The sequence below is a fragment of the Coffea arabica genome, chromosome 3c, assembly GCF_036785885.1.
Source record: "Coffea arabica cultivar ET-39 chromosome 3c, Coffea Arabica ET-39 HiFi, whole genome shotgun sequence".
In the NCBI taxonomy this organism is placed as follows: domain Eukaryota; kingdom Viridiplantae; phylum Streptophyta; class Magnoliopsida; order Gentianales; family Rubiaceae; genus Coffea; species Coffea arabica.
The window spans coordinates 4,879,378-4,899,643 of NC_092314.1; the positions used below are offsets into that span (position 1 = coordinate 4,879,378).

General features: G+C 35.9%; 2 protein-coding genes across 2 annotated transcripts; both read left to right on the plus strand.

Annotated features, from left to right (window-relative positions):
* Positions 1-923: 923 nt before the first annotated feature.
* LOC113734309 (KIN14B-interacting protein At4g14310-like) lies at positions 924-5,426 on the plus strand. Its single transcript, XM_027260799.2, has 3 exons — positions 924-3,022; positions 3,703-4,316; positions 4,673-5,426. The coding sequence occupies exons 1-3, from the start codon at positions 1,169-1,171 to the stop codon at positions 5,205-5,207; spliced, it is 3,003 nt and encodes a 1,000-aa protein (XP_027116600.1). The 5' UTR covers positions 924-1,168; the 3' UTR covers positions 5,208-5,426.
* Positions 5,427-12,663: 7,237 nt separating this feature from the next.
* Positions 12,664-17,097, plus strand: LOC113734310 (long-chain-alcohol oxidase FAO1-like). Its single transcript, XM_027260801.2, has 3 exons — positions 12,664-13,035; positions 13,155-13,427; positions 15,195-17,097. The coding sequence occupies exons 1-3, from the start codon at positions 12,805-12,807 to the stop codon at positions 16,938-16,940; spliced, it is 2,250 nt and encodes a 749-aa protein (XP_027116602.1). The 5' UTR covers positions 12,664-12,804; the 3' UTR covers positions 16,941-17,097.
* The last annotated feature ends 3,169 nt before the right edge of the window (positions 17,098-20,266 follow it).

Consider the following 20,266-nt stretch of genomic DNA (forward strand, 5'->3'; position numbering starts at 1 on the left):
GTATATGGCAATGCATATTCCACCAGATGAAATACACCAAAAATACAATAAGTCTTCTACCATGCATTTTGATAATAAAGAGTACTTGTACTACTTCAAAAACCAAGAGTAAGGATTGCAGGGAGCCTTTAGCATCGTTAAAACCACTTGGAAATGCCCTGATACACTGTGAGAAGTCTTTGTTGCAGAAGTATTGATGCTAATAGAAGTTCTAGGTTGAGAACCATCATTTTGAGTAGCTTGTATAGGTGGTCCAAAGGGGTTTTGCTATCCCTATGTTGGAGTTACAACTTCATCATGGGTGACATTATTGTTCACAACATCTCTGGTTCTCTTTGAAGGCCTCCCTTTCTACATCAAAAAATTACAACTTAATCAATATTATGTTGGTTTATTGTTCAGCAAAAAAAGCACTTGTTTGGGATCAATTTGATCATGAATCTTTGGCATGATAATGCTTACTTTTTTTTTTTTAAGCAGCATTTGTGCTAGCTTGCAAATTAACTTGGGCATTCAAAGTAGCATTTTGTTGTGCACGACTTATATTACTCCCCTGACCTGAAACTATCACAGGCACATTGCCCTGTACATGGTCCTGGAATTAATGATAGTGCGAAGAAGCTAATGTACACCTATTACTCCATTATATTGACTTTACAAGATAACAAAAATGGCGCTCAAATTGTGCGCCAAAAATGAGAGCAATGTTGTTCTTTCAATTTTCAATTAATATAGCCTCAATTTTTTAAATTTTTGCAGCATTTTCCTGCACAAGAATTACTTAATAATAGGGGGTAGCATTGTAATTTCTCCTCTACTGATTGGTACAGCATGTCACTTCATTCTGCCAAGGGTGGTAAGTGTGATTTCTCAAAGTTAAGGGGTGCTAAGTGTGATTAGGGGAAACCTCAGGGGAGGTTTCTGAAATTAACCCTAAAATGGAGACGGCAAAGCTGCCATATGGACCCGGCAAGTTTCAAAATTCAAAATCACAAAAATCTGGGCTTTTCCCTCGTCACCAACATTTCATCGTCTACTCGCTATCCTTAACCTTAATTCGTACCTTAAAAACACCAAAGAAAAGCTCACAAAAACCTCATTTTCCTCACCCTAAAATCACACCTCAAATCCAACATTCCAACAACTTTTGGCAGACAAAATCATATTTATGTCTACCATGTCATCAGTTCGCCGGCTTAAGGAACGCGGCGGCGGCGGAGCGAAGATCACTGCCAACGCCGCCACCACCACATTGAAACACCCAAAATCCCTCACCCCACAATCCGAAAAACCTCTTTTCAGCCGTGGCTGCGGCAGTAAAGAGAGTCTCAAGAGGCCCGCCGGAAAGGAGAACTCAAGGCCTACATCTAGGGGCCGGGCGGCGATGGTGCAATCCCAGAAACCAATCATGAAAGCCATGCCTAGGATGGATAAAATATCTGCCGCAAATGGAGTGGGTAATGGCTTTCATGGGTTTGCCAATAACGAGGTTGAAGGACGTCCTCGATGGTCGACTTCATCGGCGCCGGTGCAGGTGTCGGTGCAGAGAGGTAGGAGTTCTAGCCCTTCCGAGTTTAATAGAGGTTTATTGAGTTCTGGGAAATCTAGGAATTCGTCTGTGGAGAAAAAAAGAGGGAGCTTTAAGTGTTTGAATGAGAAAGTGGGTGAAAAAAGTGAGCTTCTGAAGGGGGGTGCAGAGAATTTAATAAAAAGTGGTGAAGTTTATGATGAAAAAGAGGTTAATTTGAGCTCAAACTCGGTAAAATTCAAGTTGGATGATTCTGATGAAAAGCTGAATTTGAGTAGGAACGTGAAAATTGAGAATATTAAGGATGAAAAGGTGGAATCTTGTTTGGGAAATGGTGTTGAATTTAGTAAAAAAGAATCAAAATCTTCAAGTTTGATGAAGCATGAAGAAAGAGATGGTGGTGAATTGAGTTTGATGATTCCTAAAGAAAGAGATGGCGGTGAATTGAGGGGCTCCATAATGGGGAATAAAGCAGCTGGATTGTCTGGGACATTGAAGGAAAAAGACGTTAGTGAAATTAATTCCAAGGAATCAAAAACTAAGGAGTCAAAAATGATGAACAGATCGGGTGGTGTTTTGAAGATTAAAGATGGAAATGGAAATGGGGTCAGTGGTTCAAGTGCCAATGTTAAGTATCCAAGTAAACTTCATGAAAAGCTTGCTTTTTTGGAAGGGAAGGTGAGGAGGATTGCCTCAGATATCAAGAGGACAAAGGAGATGCTGGATTTGAACAATCCCGATAATTCAAAGATGATTTTGTCTGATATCCAGGAAAAGATTACAGGGATTGAGAAGGCAATGGGTAGTGTTGGCAACAACGATGATGATCTGAAGGCTAATGTGGTAGCAAGTTCTGAGATTGATGTTGAGAAAGTTAAAGCATCGGAGAAGATGCAAGTGAACAAAGTGGATGAAGGAAAGAGTTTGGTTAAGGCGTTGAATGCAAATGAATTAGAAGCAAGATTGTTTCCACATCATAAGTTACTTAGAGATAGGACATCGCAGAAATCAGCCTCTGAAAGTGCTGAAAGTCACAAGATTGAAGTTGTAGTGACAGATGGTGAATTGAAAGTAGAGAAGTCAATAAGTCCTGTTGATGAGAATCCTATTGCTATGGAGTTCTTGGCTTCTCTCAGTCAGGGGAGGTGTGAGGATACAATAAGAGTTGGGACTTTTGGTCCGGAGATTAGTGAAGTCCAAGAGACGGATGGAGCTGTAACTTCCAGAGAGAATAATCGTCTCTCAGACTCTCTGAATGGAAAAGGTTCATTTGATCTTACACTGCTAGCAGATGAAAAGCTTGAAGAGTTTGACGACCAAGAAAACATGTCGAGAATGATTATTGAAGAAGAGGCAGAAGATAGTTCTTTGTATGAGTTGAATCAAATTGGACAGAAGATGACAACAGGAGGTTGGTTTGTGTCAGAGGGAGAATCAGTTCTTCTTGCTCATGATGATGGTTCGTGTTCCTTCTATGACATAATTAATAGTGAGGTATGGATGTCAATTTCAATTTGGAACTTCATTATAAATGCCTAATTTATTCCCTTTCTTTTGCATATTTCTTTTCCTGCATAAATATGTTTACACGTCAATGTTTGCTATTTAGTGGAACTCATTGTTGACTACCTGACACGTCTACCTTGAAAGTCATAATTTACAATCTGAAATAGGAGGAAGAAGGATAAATGTTGCTTGTGTTTGTGTATATGGCTATGTTTTTACTGCACTGAAGATTAGATTTTTATGAAAATTTTGATTAAATGTAAAGAGCCAATTAGGCATGCAAGGTATTCAACATTTTGGGGGATTGGAAGGGCTAGAGTGAATGAAGGCTTACATCGATTAACTCTGAGTAATTGTAGCCATCCATCTATCTTACCATTGTGCTTTAGGATTATAGTTTTCTGTAATCATCTTATTATATTTTAGGTCACATAGGCATCAATCCGGCCTGAGAATACTCCGGCTTTCCTCATTTATTTTGCTGGAAATACATTTCATGTGGCTTCTGAAATGTTATGTTCAATGGTTTTTTTGTGTTTTTCATGTTTATGCAGCTAAGACACAGCAACTGTGTAAGCGTTAATATTGCAATACCTAGGGGACCGTGTAAGTGGTAATACTGCGACACCTAGGGGTATACTTTGAGATTATGCTTTCTCTTTTTGCAGGGAAAGGCTACTTACAAGCCCCCTCATGGAGTTTCTCCAAATATGTGGAGAGATTGTTGGTTAATCCGTGCTCCTAGTGCAGATGGTTGTTCTGGACGATATGTTGTTGCTGCATCTGCTGGGAATTCTGTGGTCTCAGGTTTTTGCTCGTGGGATTTTTATACCAAAGAAGTACGAGCTTTTCATGCTGAAACTGGACTTTCTACTGCTAGAACAGCCCTTGCTCCCCTTCCTAATAACACAATTTTCAGAAGAAATGTGTTGTCAACAAGTATTGCTCCAGAGAACCAACAGTGGTGGTATAGACCCTGTGGACCGCTTATTGTTTCTGCAGCTAGTTCTCAGAGGATGGTACGAGTTTATGACGTTCGTGATGGAGAGCACATAATGAAATGGGAGCTGCAGAAACCTGTGCTGGGAATGGATTACTCTAGCCCTTTGCAGTGGAGAAATAGAGGAAAGGTAGTCATTGCTGAATCAGAAGCTATTTCCCTTTGGGATGTCAGCTCCCTTCATCCTCAAGCATTGTCATCTATTTCGTCTTCCAACCGGAAAATTGATGCTCTTCACGTGAACAATACGGATGCTGAATTGGGCGGAGGAGTTCGACAGAGGTACAGTTTAACTTACTTCATCCAGTTCAATGCATTTTGAGTACTTTATGTTCTTTTAAACATTTGATTCCCGCCCATGGAGTCACTTGTTGATACATTCTTGCAAAAGCTTGTCAGCTGCAAGTTGAAGCTCATGGTGTCTTCAGTTAGTTTATCTCATAGTATTGTTTGAATCAGTACTTCTTACAGTTCCTTGGCAATTCATATTTTCCTTTCCAGCAAGCATCCTAGTTTTTGGTGTCACGGCATTTTAAAGAGGCAGATATTTTAGCAACTTAGTATTTTAAGACACTTGGCGATGGTCAAGAAAACATTCTTTATGTATATTTGCTAATGTATGTATTCTTCATGTGCAGAGTGAGCTCCTCTGAGGCTGAAGGCAATGATGGTGTGTTCTGCACCTCAGATTTCATCAATGTATTAGATTTTCGCCAACCATCTGGAATAGGCCTTAAGATTCCTAAAGTTGGTGTTGATGTGCAGTCAACTTTCTCACGTGGTGATTCTGTATTTATGGGCTGCACTAATTTAAGGTCAGCAGGAAGAAAGCAGTATTGCTCTCAAATCCAACAATTTTCCTTGCGCAAGCAGAGGCTTTATAGCACCTATGTTGTACCAGAATCAAATGCTCACTCCCATTTCACAGCTATTACTCAAGTTTGGGGAAATTCTGAACTCGTCATAGGAGTTAACGGACAAGGCCTCTTTGTATTTGATGCCCTGAAAGATGATGTATTGCAGTCGCTTGATCCTGATTCTGGTAAAGACATGTGGAATGTCAGAGAGGTGATTGGACCAGATGACTTGTATTCGCCTTCTTTTGACTACCTAGCTTCTCGTGTTCTCCTTGTATCTAGAGATCGCCCGGCTCTTTGGAGGTATTTATCATAGCCATCATAGTTCCTCCAAAGACTTATCCCTTAACTCAATACCTGATGGTACCCCTTACAGGTTATATATGTCTGCTTTGTAATCTACTACTAGAATCTTGCTGTTTAAGTTTTGTGTTAGTTTCTGTGAGATAATGTTGTACTATAATGTTACTGCAACTCGGTAGCATATAAATTATTCTGAAAATTTATAGAGGCTTGTTCAAATTGTTGCAAAGCATGAGGTCTCCTCTCGGCCTTCTTTATCTGAAGCTGTGCCCTTTGACACGAGCCATGAGCACACTCAATTGACAGCAGATGTTTCTCTTGTTTGTGAAATATAGAACTAGCTCTAGCATGAAGCTCCAAGTAGGCACGCTTTGCTCGAGTTGTTTTGGAGCTCTAATAGTACTGCTCTTCGTTAGCTTTGAGTGATCTGGTGATCACAAACCAAATGCACTTGTTTTTCATAGATCAGAGATGAAGTCTCTCATTAATTCAGACTTCCTTGAGATGTTACAAGGCAATTGCTTGATCACTATTGCGAAGCAATTGCACTTAGGGTCTGTTTGCTTGGGCGGAAAATGTTTTCCGGAAAACATTTTTCACATTTTTCGTTGTTAGCTGTCAATTAATTTGGAAAAATAATTTCTGACAGAAAATAAGTTATACCGAGCGGAGGAAAATAACTTCCTTATCCATCGTTGTGAAGTTATTTTCCTTTCATAAAATCAGTCTTCTTTTCACAGCCTCCAGCAGTGAACCATCGATAATTGCTAGCTCCAGCATGCCAACTGACTCTCCGTTAGGTTTTGCTTTGAGATGTTGTATAGCTTTACTGTGCTGTGCACCCATAAGGACAAACGATTTGTTGCCATTCGTGTAAGCTCAGGAACAAAGCAGGAGTTTTGGGATACAGCCATACAGGTGGAGAATGGACAGCAACATGGGCTGCACCAATTGCTTTTGATAGCTTTGCACTTTAATTTTTTGCTTTAGAGAAAAATTGGGCATCTATCAACATTCTACCTAACTGTAAAGTACTAAGAGACGGGTTGAATGGCTTGTAATTGGACAACTAAAAGAATCTTTTCGGAGCCGTACCTTACTTTTACTTTTGTTAGTAGAAGCTCCAAAAGAGAGTCACTACTGTTCAGCAAGATTTGCTACTAAATTAATTTCAGATGTGAAGTGGGAACTGATTTCAGATGTGAAGTGGGAAATGGGAATTAGATTCCCCCGTGATTTGATTTGTAAAAGAGAGGCACAGGCTTAATGGAGCAGTTGCTTCTTTTTGTAAATGCTATGTGAAGGCACATTTATATCAATAGAAAGAAAGGTAAAAAGCAAAAAAAATTCTGTGATAAACCTAATACACAGAAAAATCTCCCGTGATTTAAAAACGTACAACACGACATCTCATATTTTGAATTAAATTATAAAGGTGACGGAATCTGTTAAATTTAACGGAAATGAATGAAATGACAAACATGCCCTGATATAATTAAATAAAAGACAACTCAACAAAATCATTTGTTTTATTCTTTATTTGTTAAGGGGTAGAATATGTATATTTGTAAAAAATTAAGTATAATTTTTTTTAGATTCTAATAAGTCATTTTCGTTAAGTTTAACGGATTCCATCACCTTTATAATTTAGTTAAAAATATGAGATGTCATATTATACGTTTTGAAATCATAAGGGACTTTTCTGTATATTAGGTTTATCACGGAGTTTTTTTGTTTTTTACCCAAAAAAACACAAAGGTATTATGACAAATATATATATATATAAAGGCTTTAAAGTGGACCAAGAAACCATAAAGTGAAAAAAGAAAGACTGAGAACCACACGAATTAGTTGGGTGTCACAACGCTCACAAGAAGATCATGTATGATAACACTTCTTTCTGCCTTTTGCTATGGGTTTCGTGACTCAATCAAACTGCTTGTCTTTCCCCACCCTAATCTTCCATTATGTGTCGGTTTTCAATAATCCTTTAAAGATTAAAGGTCAAATATGAACAGACATAATAATGTGTCACAAACCATACCTGTACATGTAAGAAAAATTTCAGATCCATAATGTAAAAAGCATTAATTTATACGTGTAATTTGTCTTCGGCAGTAATCAGTGTAGCCGTCTAATTTATACTATGATTTAAAGTCTCAACACTCCCAACTGTAAAAAGTGCATGAATTTAGATAGCGAAAAATTTATGTAATGAACAAACTTAGATCCTACAGTGGTTTTCATTTCCAAAATCTATTGGCTGAGATAATTAGACTTAATGATGCTCGCTTTGTTTGTTTGTAGGAAAGTAGTCCTTTCACATGACATAATTGCCCTTTTTTTGTTTGTTTCTGTCGCAACGATAGAATTTCTATAACCTAATCTATCATAATTTAAGAAAAAGAAGAGAGGACTCGATGTGAATAGATACTCCATCGAAGAAAATCAATTAAAACTACCATCTAAAGTGACAATTTAATAGAAGACACGGGTTGAACCCTGAACTCGCGCCCCACCAAGAACGGTGATGACCACTGAGTTAGAGCTCTGTGATTACAATCCATAATTGTCCTTGATGCATGTGACCTTGTGGGCTTAAACCTATGTGCCTTATCAATCAATCGCCATCCTTATCCAAACTCCCATCTGGAAAATATCAACAGCTGTGCTAGGATGTAGGCCTCTGATTGGAGTTGAAGTGTATCAAATTACTTCTGATACGAGTGATTTTAAGTTATCAAAAATTGGATTTCTGAAGTTACAGAAAATTAGTTATCAAACACTTTAGTAGTATTTTTAGTGCTTAAAAGTACATTTTGTTTTTTTTAATAAAAGTATCGCAATCCCAAATGGACTGTAATGTAACACAATAAAACCCATATATATATATGTGTGTGCTGAATTCAAAAAGAAATCATGGCACGCTGTTGGTTCGTCCCTTTGACACAGAGGCGTTCTCTGAAACTTCTCTGGTATGTTTTGAAGTATGATAAAAAGAGCTGGGTTCGAAATTAATTAAAACCTTCTATGTTGGTTGGGATTAAAAGTAGAGTTCCTTTACGCTCCTCCTCTCCAATAGTTTAAGTTAGCGTAGGAGTATTATACATTATTGCGGAAAAGAGTAAAACTTTATAAATAATAGTTTTTTTAGTTAACCTCACCGGACCGCTTGATTAATTTAACAAAATTCAACTTTAGTTTTTAAATTTTAAATTTCAGATTTCAGTTTTATCAAACGCACCCTTAGTGTAGGAGCAGGAGCAGGGTAAATTATTATCATTGCCTGCAAAAAAAAAAAAAAAGAAGTAAAACCTTATATATGTCCGTATTGATTAATTTAACAAAATTCAAGGACTTGACTGGATTTTTTGATTGTGTTGAGCATTGCATAAAAGTCCATCAACATTTTTAGGAACTGCAATCTCAACCTTGAGAATGGCATCACTTCATACTTCATATTAATTTCTCTCTGATTTAGAGGCTGGTTATGGTGATGTTTCCAGGTCACAAGAAAGTAACATTTACAAACTATAAACTCCCCAAATTAAAGCCTGTCGGTGGGATATTCTCCAAAATCCAATCACAAATTAGTCCCTAGTCTAAATCAGCCAAAAAAAAAAAAAAAGAAGACTTTTTACCTATGATAAACTCATTCTTGGTAAGTTATTCAAAAAATAAAAAAATTGGATGACGCACTCTCTAGCCTATTGGGTTTTTCAATTCATCAAATGGTGCAATTTTTTTATTTTTTATTTTTTTTTAATGGTATGTTGTAAGACATCATCATTTGGCAACTTGCAAACATTAAAAATGTTGGTACATGTTTGACTTAACCTTCCCTAACACGAAAAAAATGTAAAACGGTAAGGAGATTGTGACTTTTTGTTCTTTTCCCAGTTGACTCATGGGATTCATTTGATGCCGAAATCTGAGTAGAAAATCGTTGGAACTCTTATGTAAGCCAACTGGTTTGACCTCCACAATTTCTCCCCCTTTGCCCAAAAGAAAAATGATTTTGCTGCATGACAATTTGATGCAATTAGTTGGCATTTAAATCCATGATCAGGAATCACAGTTTTTGTTTTTTATTTTTTTATTTTTAAAGTGGGAGGTCTTGGATTCAATATTCCTCCCAATTCAATCCTTCCTAAATCACAGTTGAATATTGAGGAAATTAGATCGAGTTTTTCTTGTTATCGTTCCTTGTGGCTTTCAAATGAGGGTTTATGAGGAAAGATCAAAATTAGTCTAAAGCAAATTGTCTCCATAAGAGAGTATTGGAACACAAGAGCATTTGAAAATTCTTTTTTAGAATCACACTGCAGCACTTGTTATGGTTTAGTATAGGTGCGATAAAAGAAGGTGGTCGGTAACGGCGATTGAAGAACGTATTTATGATGCGACAAAAAAATAATATATTTGCAAAGAATGAGGTTTTCAAACAAACATTTTAGAATGAAAAATTAATTCAAGAAACGGTTTTGTTTCTGATTGATGGTTCAATGTCAAATTTGTCCTATTCAAATTGAATTGCTACTATTATTGGTTGCGACTTGAAAGAATAAAAGATAACAATCTAGTTAGATGTCATTCGTTAAAAGGCCATTAATTATTTCAAGTTGAGCAATGATTTTTTTTTTTTTTTGTTTGTTTAACATTAGTAGTCGTGTTAGTTGGTGGTGCTACCTCAGTGTCTCTTTACGATATTGATGAGAAATTATTGTTGGTAGGCCGTAGGAAGATATTTGCCCGTGCTTTCCCACCTTAGATCCATTGAATAGTTAGACTAATTTAATTAGTAAACCAAAAACGAAGAAAATCAAGAAATTAAATTCAGTTCTTCAGTAGGACACGAATAAATGAATCTAGCTCCACGCTTGTAACATACATGGAACCAGATCCATCTACTAAGACGGTGATTAAATCAGTCCACATTCGAAAATTTCTTGTATTTCTGTTCGAAAAATTTTCAGATCTATTGTATCTGTTAAATTGTAGATTTGTACGTTCTTTCTAACACATGTTTAACCTGCCATTAGGAGGGAGAATATTGGGTTGGGTGATAATGAAGGGGGGACTGTAATTAAGAGATCTCGGATTCAATACGTCCCATTAGAACAACTATTAAAATGGATGATTTTCAACAATTGGTTAATGAAATTTGCTTTTTATCAAAAAAAAAGTAAAATTAATGCAAAGCGAGGTCATTAATTATTGGTGGATATGAATCTTTAGAATAAAAAGGTAAATCAGCCACTTCCCTGAATTGGACGTCAACAAACAGTTCCAATCAACAAACTCAACCAAACCCTTAAAATTTGGCATTTCAACACAACATTTATGGTTTTCCCAGAATCACACCTGGACACATTCGGATAATCCGGAGCCCAGATTTTAAGTAATCAGAATTAGTGTAACGGTTTGGAAGGTTAGTCATTAATTGTTATCATGAAAACAACACATAACCAGTGTCTCAAGAAATAAATACATGACACGATTTTCTTTCCTTTGGCATCAGTTTAATTAATTACTTGAGCAAGCGGGCAAACCCTGATTTGCAATGGAAGTCTCAACTAAACATGACCACATAAAATTAATTCCAAACCACGTTTCTTGTTTGATGGTTTTCAAGAGACGAATAGAAGATTAAAGAAGAAAGTAGAAACCCATGTGCTTAGAAAAAGATGATCAAGAAAATCACATCAAAATTAGTGCGCGTTAATCATATAATAAAGTTACATTTAGCACCCGAAAGCTTAGTCCCACCAGCTAGACGAAACATGGCCCTCGACCACAAAAAAGTGATTAAACATCCCATGACAGTCTTATTGATTAAACATCCCACGATAGATAGTCTTGTTGATTAGTCCTACTAGTTTATCCAAAATACACTGGGTAGAACCATTATTGGTGTCTAATTCCATTGATTTACAATGGTGAACGTACAAGTCTAGACTCTCGAGTAAATTGATTTAAGAGAACACTTACAAACAAACAAATACTAAATCCAATGTATAGGATAACGGATAATTTTGTTATGGGTCTGTCTAACGAGTACTCGGTCGACAGACTTAACATTCATCAATATAATGTTCAGGTGTGGTTATTTTGAAAAAACGTAAGATTAATTAGAAAAAGTATACAAAATGGTGTAATATAATTGGTGCGTGCACTCATATATTATTAGGTTGATCATGATTTGGGTATATTATCACATGCCTATCAGAAAAACTCTTTTGATATATAGCAAATTTGAGACTTTTGATATACAACGCCCTGTTTAATAATTTAATCCAGTATTTAAATTTAATAAATTCAGATTTTAACATATTCATACGTGTTTGATGATTAAAAATTGAACATTTGAATTAATTAAATGACACTGAATTTTCTAGGCAAAACTTACTCTAAAAAAAATAGATGATAAGCTATATATTCACTTATCACTTAATATGATATATGGTCAAATATGCCAGATTTAATACTTAAAAATTCAATAACTTAATAGATTCCAATTTCAGATTTTAGATTTTTTAGAATGAATGTACATCCACTAATAAATCAAGTGGGGATCTCTAGGAAGATAAGTGGGGGCAAAGCATGCATGAAACAAACAATGCATACGTATGGACACGTATGTGTCCATAGACCACACAATTTGAGACTTGAGAGACTCATTTTGTAAACCAAATGGGATCATTGCATTTATATGGTAGCTACTATTTGGTCCAGTCATCACTCATCGCATTTAAAATTGCTTTTTTTTTTTCTCTAAAAAAGGATAAAAAATATTGTGATGCATCTGATTTCATAGTGACATGCATACAAGTCTAGTGTAAATTGATTGGATAGAGTTGTTCTGAGAAATAAATACGAACTACAATGGATATAGCATAACGGGATAATTTTGATATGTTAACCAATTTGAGACTTTTTCTGGGGTCTATCAAACAATGGCCGGCTTGATACTAGCTAAGATTGTATTCAATTGTTAATTTGTTTTTTTAGAAAACTAGAATTAAATCAAAAAATTTTGTGAAGGTAAGAGAGGAAAATATTTATTAATATATACATTTATATGATAAGTTAGATATAATTTAGTCGTGTTTATAAAGTACTAATTTTAATAAGTACTCAACTAGAATCCGTTACAAAACTCCTTTTCCTATTCAGTTTTGTTTTGCCTTTCGAGGGAAAGTTAATTGACTGGATAGAATAGCTCAAAGAAACAAGTATTAAATGCAATAGATAGCCTAAAAGGGTGTAATTTTGATATATCAGCAAACCTGATACATTTTTTTTCCAAGGAAAAAAGTATATTTTACCAAATAGAAAACTGCTCCTGTGACAGCCGGGGTATAGTTATAGTCACCGACTTGGGTTCATGGTTCAGAGTCCTTAGGGAGGCTATAAATAGGGAGAGCTGCAATTCATTGGTCCGTATCTTCAGCCCCCAAAGCAATAGTAAAAATTTCATCAATATCTTGTCTAACGTTAAGCCCGTTTTACATATTGAACAAGCTGTTTTTTTTTTTTAGCTCCTTGCATCGCTTTTGCTCTTCTGTTTCTTTGTCCCGGAAAGCAGGGAAAAGAGGGAAAAGGAAGAGATGGAAAACGATCAGTGCCATCCTTCGCTGAGGGGAGGGAGAAGAGAAACAAAATACAGCCATGGTTTTTCTTCATCAGAATTGGAGGCTTTAACTGGTATCTGTGAGGCCTTTATACCACCTTTGCCGTTGAATAATTCTCCAGATATCGTTGGGAAAGATGGCAAAACTAAAGAAGCTATTCAGTCTTTTTACAAATCTTCAGGCGCTCAGTACCCAATCCCTGATGAGGTAATAAAGAATTGCCAGAGCATATTACGCAGAAAAACACAGTGACAACACTTTCTTGATGACTCCTTTGATTGAAGTGCTTATGGAATTGATGTTACATGTTTTGGATGTTTATGCAGGTTGCTGAACTTGCGGTGAAGAGAGGGTTTCTTGAGGCTGTGATCTTGGTAAGACTCCTGTTGATAATTCTTTCAACAAGGCTGGGGACTTTGTTGCTATGTGGTACCCTGTGTTTTGGTGAAAAATGGCCATACATCAACAAGTTTTCAGACATCCCAGTTGAAAACAGAGAGAAAGTTATCCAGAAATGGTTCAAGCATAGGTTCCTTACTCCCATCAGGCTGCCATTTGTATTTATCAAGTTCTTGTGTCTTTACGCCTTCTTCACTCAGGTAATGGCCTTCCCTGCAGGCCTAGTCTCTGATCAGGCTGACATATTTCAGTTTTGTTCTTACATACTGAAGTTTGCATATATGATTTTCCTGTTGGGGCAAGGAAACTGAGAGTCAAAATGATTCCAGCTCAATGCTTTTCTCCATTATTTTATTGAAAGGTTTAATGGTCTTGAAAGGACAGTTAAGAGTCCCAAAAGCCACAGTTTTTTTTTTCTCCAACAATGATGTAATCACAATAAATAAATTATGTTTGACAGGTAATGCATATGATTTGCGCTCTAATGAACTGTTAAATATTGTATCAAGTTGTATTTTACTGGAATTCACTTGCATGCATAGGCGTGTCTTAGGTTTTCATTGACCAATTCTTTAAGTATACAAAATCCACTTAGAAAATTTGGTGTCACTCAGTCTTGTGTTATGCCAAATAACTTTACTGAAACCATATACATCCATTGGTATGTGAGGCAGCACAAAATGTACGATTCACTAGATCATGGTAGGCAAGGATGGTACAACTCCTCCTCTCGTGGCCACAAACAATGGCCAACAAAGATTAGCTTAGCTCCTTGGTTTTCCACTTTACTGTCATCAAGAGCACTAGATGAGCTGTCTCCGACCAATGAAATTTCTTGTTCTTTAACAAAAAGCACTGTGAGTTCCAAAAACAGTAGCAAGATTAACAATTTTGCCATCTTACTCTGTGATTTAGCTGTTCTGTCCTTTCTCCCTTTTACCTGAAGTGGGGGGAATTGGGGCTAGGTGAGCAATTAAATTTGTCCTTTTATTGGGTTGAGATTAGTGTCTCACCACTATAACTGACCCTTTTTTTATTTTTATTTTTTTGGTCAAACGACCCTTGCTTTTACAAATACTGTCAATAGTGTAATTCGCTCAAAACTGGCCCTTTCCAGAAACAGAATGTTTATGCTGATAGCTATATTTCCACAATCAAATCAGAGATGTGAAATTATCTTGGTTTCATTGTTCTTGACTGGTAGTCCGTGCCAAAGATCATCGTTGATCAGTTTTTTTTAGTTCTACTTTCAAGTCAGATGGATAGTTCTTTAAAAAATTAAGACCCATAATGATGTTGGACAAGTATCCTTTTTCTTGTGGTAGAATGACATTATAGCAGCCTGAATTGATTGTCCATCTACCTGTGAATTCTTCTTACTTTAATGCTAGAAGAATAGAGGATAGAAAAGGTTCACAAAACTTTCTAATTCTACATCTTTCTTTTTCCTTTCTCACTATGACAACAGATGCATACATCAGGTTAAGTTCACTTACCACTTGAGGCAAAACTACACAAAATATACAGTTTAGAAAGTTATTTTTTACAAATTTGAGAAGTATAATCTTGAAGGTACTTTAATAGACTGTAAATATTTGGAGCAGGAAAATGCATTTTCAGTAACAAATGCTGTGCATATAATGACAAACAGACTTTTAGTATACCCTCTAGCCATTTTCCTCAAATGGAAAACATGTTTCAAAAGTATGATGTTGAAGTTTGTGAATTGAGTTAGGTTGCCCCTTTGGTAACTTTCCTTGTCTGTGATAGGATAGCAAACTTAGTAACCGATGCAGTGAAATCTTCACCATCCAGGGATAAGGGCTTATTGTAAAGGATGCGATTTGTATAACTCTTGAGTTGTTCTTAAAATCTAACTCATATGTCGAATCACAATTTAAATGTCATTATATACCATCCAAATCCTTTTTCTAAAGCACATGGTTTGATATCTCAACTTGTCATAGGTATGGGATGATTTAAAAAATCCAGCATGGGAAGCCATGGACTATCAGGTGGATAATCGCAAGGACTCATCAACTACGCCACATGAGAAACCTCTAATGAAAGGTATGGTAGAGACCACGCACGAAACTGAGTCGACCATCGTCAGTTCCCTAGTCCAGAAAGGCCTCAGAGTCAAGGAAGTTCCTAAAGAGAAGCTCTACAAGATCAAATGTGATGTAGTAATAGTTGGTTCAGGGTGTGGTGGAGGAGTTGCGGCTGCTGTTCTTGCAAAATCTGGCCAGAAAGTAGTTGTCATCGAGAAAGGAAATTATTTCACTAAGACAGACTACTCTTCCCTAGAAGGACCCTCCATGAATGAATTATATGAATCAGGAGGAATCCTTGCAACGCTGGATGGAAAGATGATGCTGCTAGCAGGATCAACAGTAGGGGGTGGCTCTGCTGTTAATTGGTCAGCTTGCATCAAAACACCTATGTCTGTGCTCCAGGAATGGGCCAATGATTGCCAAATTCCACTTTTCACAAGTTCCCAATATATATCTGCCATGGATACAGTTTCTCAAAGAATTGGTGTTACAGAGAAATGTAGTGAAGAGGGGTTTCAGAACCAGATTCTCCGTCGGGGTTGTGAAAAGCTTGGGCTTGAAGTTGAATCTGTGCCAAGGAACTCCTCGGAAAACCACTACTGTGGTTCTTGTAACTATGGTTGTAGAACAGGAGATAAAAAAGGAACTGATTCAACTTGGCTGGTGGATGCTGTGGCTTGTGGTGCAGTGATTATAACAGGATGCAAAACTGAGAAGTTTGTACTCGAAAAGAATAAATATGGGAGATCGAGAAAGAGTAAATGTTTGGGAGTGATTGCTAAGTGTTTGAATGGAGATATCAGAAACAGACTATGCATTGAAGCAAAAGTGACAATCTCAGCATGTGGATCTCTTTTGACTCCTCCTCTAATGATCTCTAGTGGTCTGACGAATCAACATATTGGAAGGAATCTTCATCTACATCCAGTATTAATGGCTTGGGGATACTTTCCAGAGTCCGATTCAGAACTTAAGGGAAAAATCTACGAGGGAGGCATTATCACCTCTGTCCATAAAGTGGGATCGGATGATTCCAGTGTAAGAGCCCTTATAGAATCGCCTGCTTTAGGACCAGCATCATTTGCAGCATTACGCCCTTGGGAATCCGGGCTTGAATCAAAGAAAAGGATGCTGAAGTATGCCAGAACTGCTCATTTGTTTTCGATGATTAGAGACAGAGGATCAGGAGAAGTCAGGTCAGAGGGAAGGATAAGCCATACATTCGATGCAACAGACAAAGAGAACCTCACGGCAGGGTTGCGTCAAGCATTGAGGATTTTGGTAGCAGCAGGAGCTGTTGAAGTAGGTACACTTCAGAGCGATGGACAGAAGTTCAAGTGCAAGGGTACTAGTGAAAGAGAACTAGAAGAGTTTCTTGATGAAGTTACAGCAGCAGGGGGACCAAAATCTTTAGTACAGAATTGGACAACATATTTTTCTGCTCACCAAATGGGGAGTTGCAGAATGGGGAAGAGTGAAAAAGTCGGTGCAGTGGATGAGAATGGAGAGAGTTGGGAGGCAGAAGGTCTATTTGTTTGTGATGCTAGTGTTCTGCCAGGTGCTGTTGGTGTCAATCCAATGATCACTATCCAGTCAACAGCATATTGCCTCTCGAATAAGATAGCAGAGATTTTGAAAGAACGAAAGTTCTCAGATTGAACTAACTTTTCTTGCCTTTCTGCTTTGATGTTGTTAGAACAGACAACATTAGAGTGTTGCATGTAAGAAGCACAGAAGTAACCTAAACTTGTAAAGAAACAAAAAGCATCCATTTGTAGCAACAATTTTCAGTTTTGATTTGTCAAGTTTGTAACAACTCCAGATGCTCGGTTACAGAACTGCTAAGTAAAAGAAAATCAATTCTAGTTACAAACCAAAGAAAAAAGAAAGTTGCCTATTTACCTGAGAACTAAATTTTCACACTTCACTAGCCTTTGGCAATGAGCCAGAAACAGATAAAAGCAAAGGAATTAGAACCCAAGGAATAAATGTTGAATTCATCAACAAATTTGCCTTTTGATGCCTGATTAGTTGTGCATTCAAGTTAGTAGTAACACTTCATCATCAAAACATAAAGCACGACTTGTGCCTGTCTCATCAATTTATAGTTTGTACACATCTTAGTAAGCTACATTTCATTTCTAATAGCATCAAAATCAAGGAATGTGGGCTTGCTCCATCAATAGGTGGTAGGTAGCAACATCAGTTTATGCCTTCTTTTTCAAGACCTGTGATGGCATCATCAGTTTTGAGGAGTTTTCTTTGGGGGTATCACTGTATTTACTTTGAGTCTCTGCATCATCAAGACCGAGAAAAGATATCAAGAAACAATAAGCTAAAGACTTGCTAAGGGCTTCTTGTTTCTTGTTTGTTTTTAATGTAGAATTGTTTTTAATGTTGAATAGAATATTATATATATATATATATATATATATTCGATACAATAGGTAATGTGATGATATATTAATTCTTACAAAAAATACAACAACCAGTCAGAATCGGACATGGTACAATTGTATTTGCCTTTAGTACATAAAGAAGTCATCGCAGAAAAACTTCATTTGGTACCATATTGTATTAAAAGAAAGGATCAGATTTGCAACAACCATAGTTATACTTTAGTACCTTCACGCAATTGTGTGGCTTAGAGCCCTAGACCTCTTTGACTAATTTTTTTTTTTATTTCTTCCATTTACATTTTCCCCCCCTCTAGTTAGTGATGTGTGGTTGAATTGTTTAATGATGTTGTATTCCATCTGTCCTTTATAGAGTCTTGATTTTTTTATTTTTTGTTGGTGTTAGATTCCTTTTTTATTGCTTTATCGTTCTTTTAATAAAACTAGTAGTATTTTAGCTTGTACAATAGTGCATCAATTTTTTTTGACCTTGATTAGTTGTACATGCAAGGCATTATATCAATATTTTTCTTGCACATTTATTCATATTTATGTCTGAAAAATTATTGTATTCTTAATGCTCAACTACTATATCAATTTTGAAAAACTCTTATGCATCAAATTAAGGTAATATGAGAATATTCATCAAATACTATAGTGTATGTTAAAAAAAATTTTTTAATAGGTACTTTTTCAGATAACAATTAATCTTTTACAATGATTTGTACACTTAAAAACAAAAAAGTAATGTACTTACTTTTAGAATTCTGTCATGAACTAATATTCAATTCCAATTTCTGGCGTAATTGATAAATTTACTCATCAAAAAAAAAAAAAAATGAAAAACCAAACTAACCAATATATGGATAAAGAAATAATTTAAGTTTATTAAAAAGAAATAAAGATTGTTAGAAGAGTGTAAAGTTGATTTGAGGGGGATTTATGCAAGAAATGGATAAAACCCAAGTTTCAAATAACCCATTGATTTTCTTCAACTAAGCATGCCACTTAAAAGAGAAAATGATTAATTGAATTTACAGCTTATGCACATACTCATTCAAGCTTATTGAGCAAAAAAGTAGCCTGCTTGTTGAGATGAATTGACAATTACCAAATCAACAAGATAGTTTATAGGCAAAAGGATTGTGTATGAGTGTTTTATGATAATTCAACGTATTGATGTGATAAATCAACGAGAGGTTATCATATTCGACCTGCTTGTGAGATAGTTTATTTGTGGATGTTTGGAGAAGTCTGAGTTAAGATGATGAATAAGACCTAGTGGCTAATCAACTTGCTTAAGGTCCAGCAGAATTTGAAGCTGTTGCATCGGAATCTCTCCTTTTCCAAGAAACCCGGTCTCTTTAGCCACATAAAATTCGTCCAATTTGTCAAGCTTCTCGTGGAGTTTGTCAAAGAACAGTTGATCCTATGATTAATTACATGCACGGCCATACCAAACAAATTATGACATGGGATTTATCTCCATTACAATGCTCAAATTTTACTATTAAATTTGCTATTTATCACTTCATATTCTTCAGAAAAGAGTTGAAGCAACTTGTTTTCATGCACTTCTTCTTCTGCCTCTTCTTCTCCTTCTCTAATATTCTTCCGTTCTACCTGCAATTGCTTGATTTTAAAAATGATGAGTCAACTTATTCTCTCTTTTGAAATCTTTTTTCAAATCTTGTTTCTGTCAATAGATTAAATGCCGTATCATTGATTTACTATGTGATCTTTATCACATTCCTCGTATAAAGTCGAGGCAAAAAATTTGGGATATACATGTTTTTGAGCTCAAAAAAAATCAGAATATCATCCTAGTGCCTATCTAGATCTTTCAATAATCTCAACTTGTGATAAGCTATTCACTTATCATTTCATGTGATGTACACCACTTAAATGCATTAGATTTAATACTTAATAATTTAGTAACTTAACGAATCGAGATTCCAGTTTTCAAAGGGATCTATTCAATTAGTAGTAATTTTTCTTGGGTCAATCACACTTTTTGTCCCTCTAAACTTTGGGATAATCACACTTTACAACCCTGGACCTTAAAAATATATACGTTACGCTTCAAGGAAATTAGTCATCTTGGAAAATGTTGACTTTGTTAAAAGGAAAAAAAAAAGTGAGTGTTATGATAATTTAATATTGTCCTTCTGTTACTAAAATTATACACCCTTTGAAATTATTGCCAAAAAGGGTGGGGTTTGATGTGATCTCTGTCTTCCTCTTCCAAGCTTACAAATGAAGCACGTTGGCTCTTTGTAACAATTTTAATTAAATCATTGATAGTTGAATAAAATTTATATAAAGTGAAAAAAAGCTCTTTGAACATTAACAAGTTTAACATAGCATTATGTTTTAAAAATTTTGCTAACTTTATTTATTGTTATTACATTGTTATATACAATTATAATTCGATTTAAATTCTAATAATTGAAAAAGAATATATAAAAATGAACATTAATCGAACAAAGTAAGGAGGATTTTACATTAAAGTAAGGTGGATGATCTATTACTAGTTACTTATTTACTAGCAATACCAAAAGCTATGGATGGCAATATAAATTCGCCTTT

Excerpts from the sequence above, each read along its gene's own strand:
- LOC113734309 (XM_027260799.2), top strand. The coding sequence starts at position 1,169 with ATGTCTACCATGTCATCAGTTCGCCGGCTTAAGGAACGCGGCGGCGGC. Across the intron at positions 3,023-3,702 it reads ATGACATAATTAATAGTGAG|GGAAAGGCTACTTACAAGCC; the intron begins GTATGGATGTCA and ends CTCTTTTTGCAG. Across the intron at positions 4,317-4,672 it reads GGCGGAGGAGTTCGACAGAG|AGTGAGCTCCTCTGAGGCTG; the intron begins GTACAGTTTAAC and ends CTTCATGTGCAG.
- LOC113734310 (XM_027260801.2), top strand. The coding sequence starts at position 12,805 with ATGGAAAACGATCAGTGCCATCCTTCGCTGAGGGGAGGGAGAAGAGAA. Across the intron at positions 13,036-13,154 it reads AGTACCCAATCCCTGATGAG|GTTGCTGAACTTGCGGTGAA; the intron begins GTAATAAAGAAT and ends ATGTTTATGCAG. Across the intron at positions 13,428-15,194 it reads TTTACGCCTTCTTCACTCAG|GTATGGGATGATTTAAAAAA; the intron begins GTAATGGCCTTC and ends AACTTGTCATAG.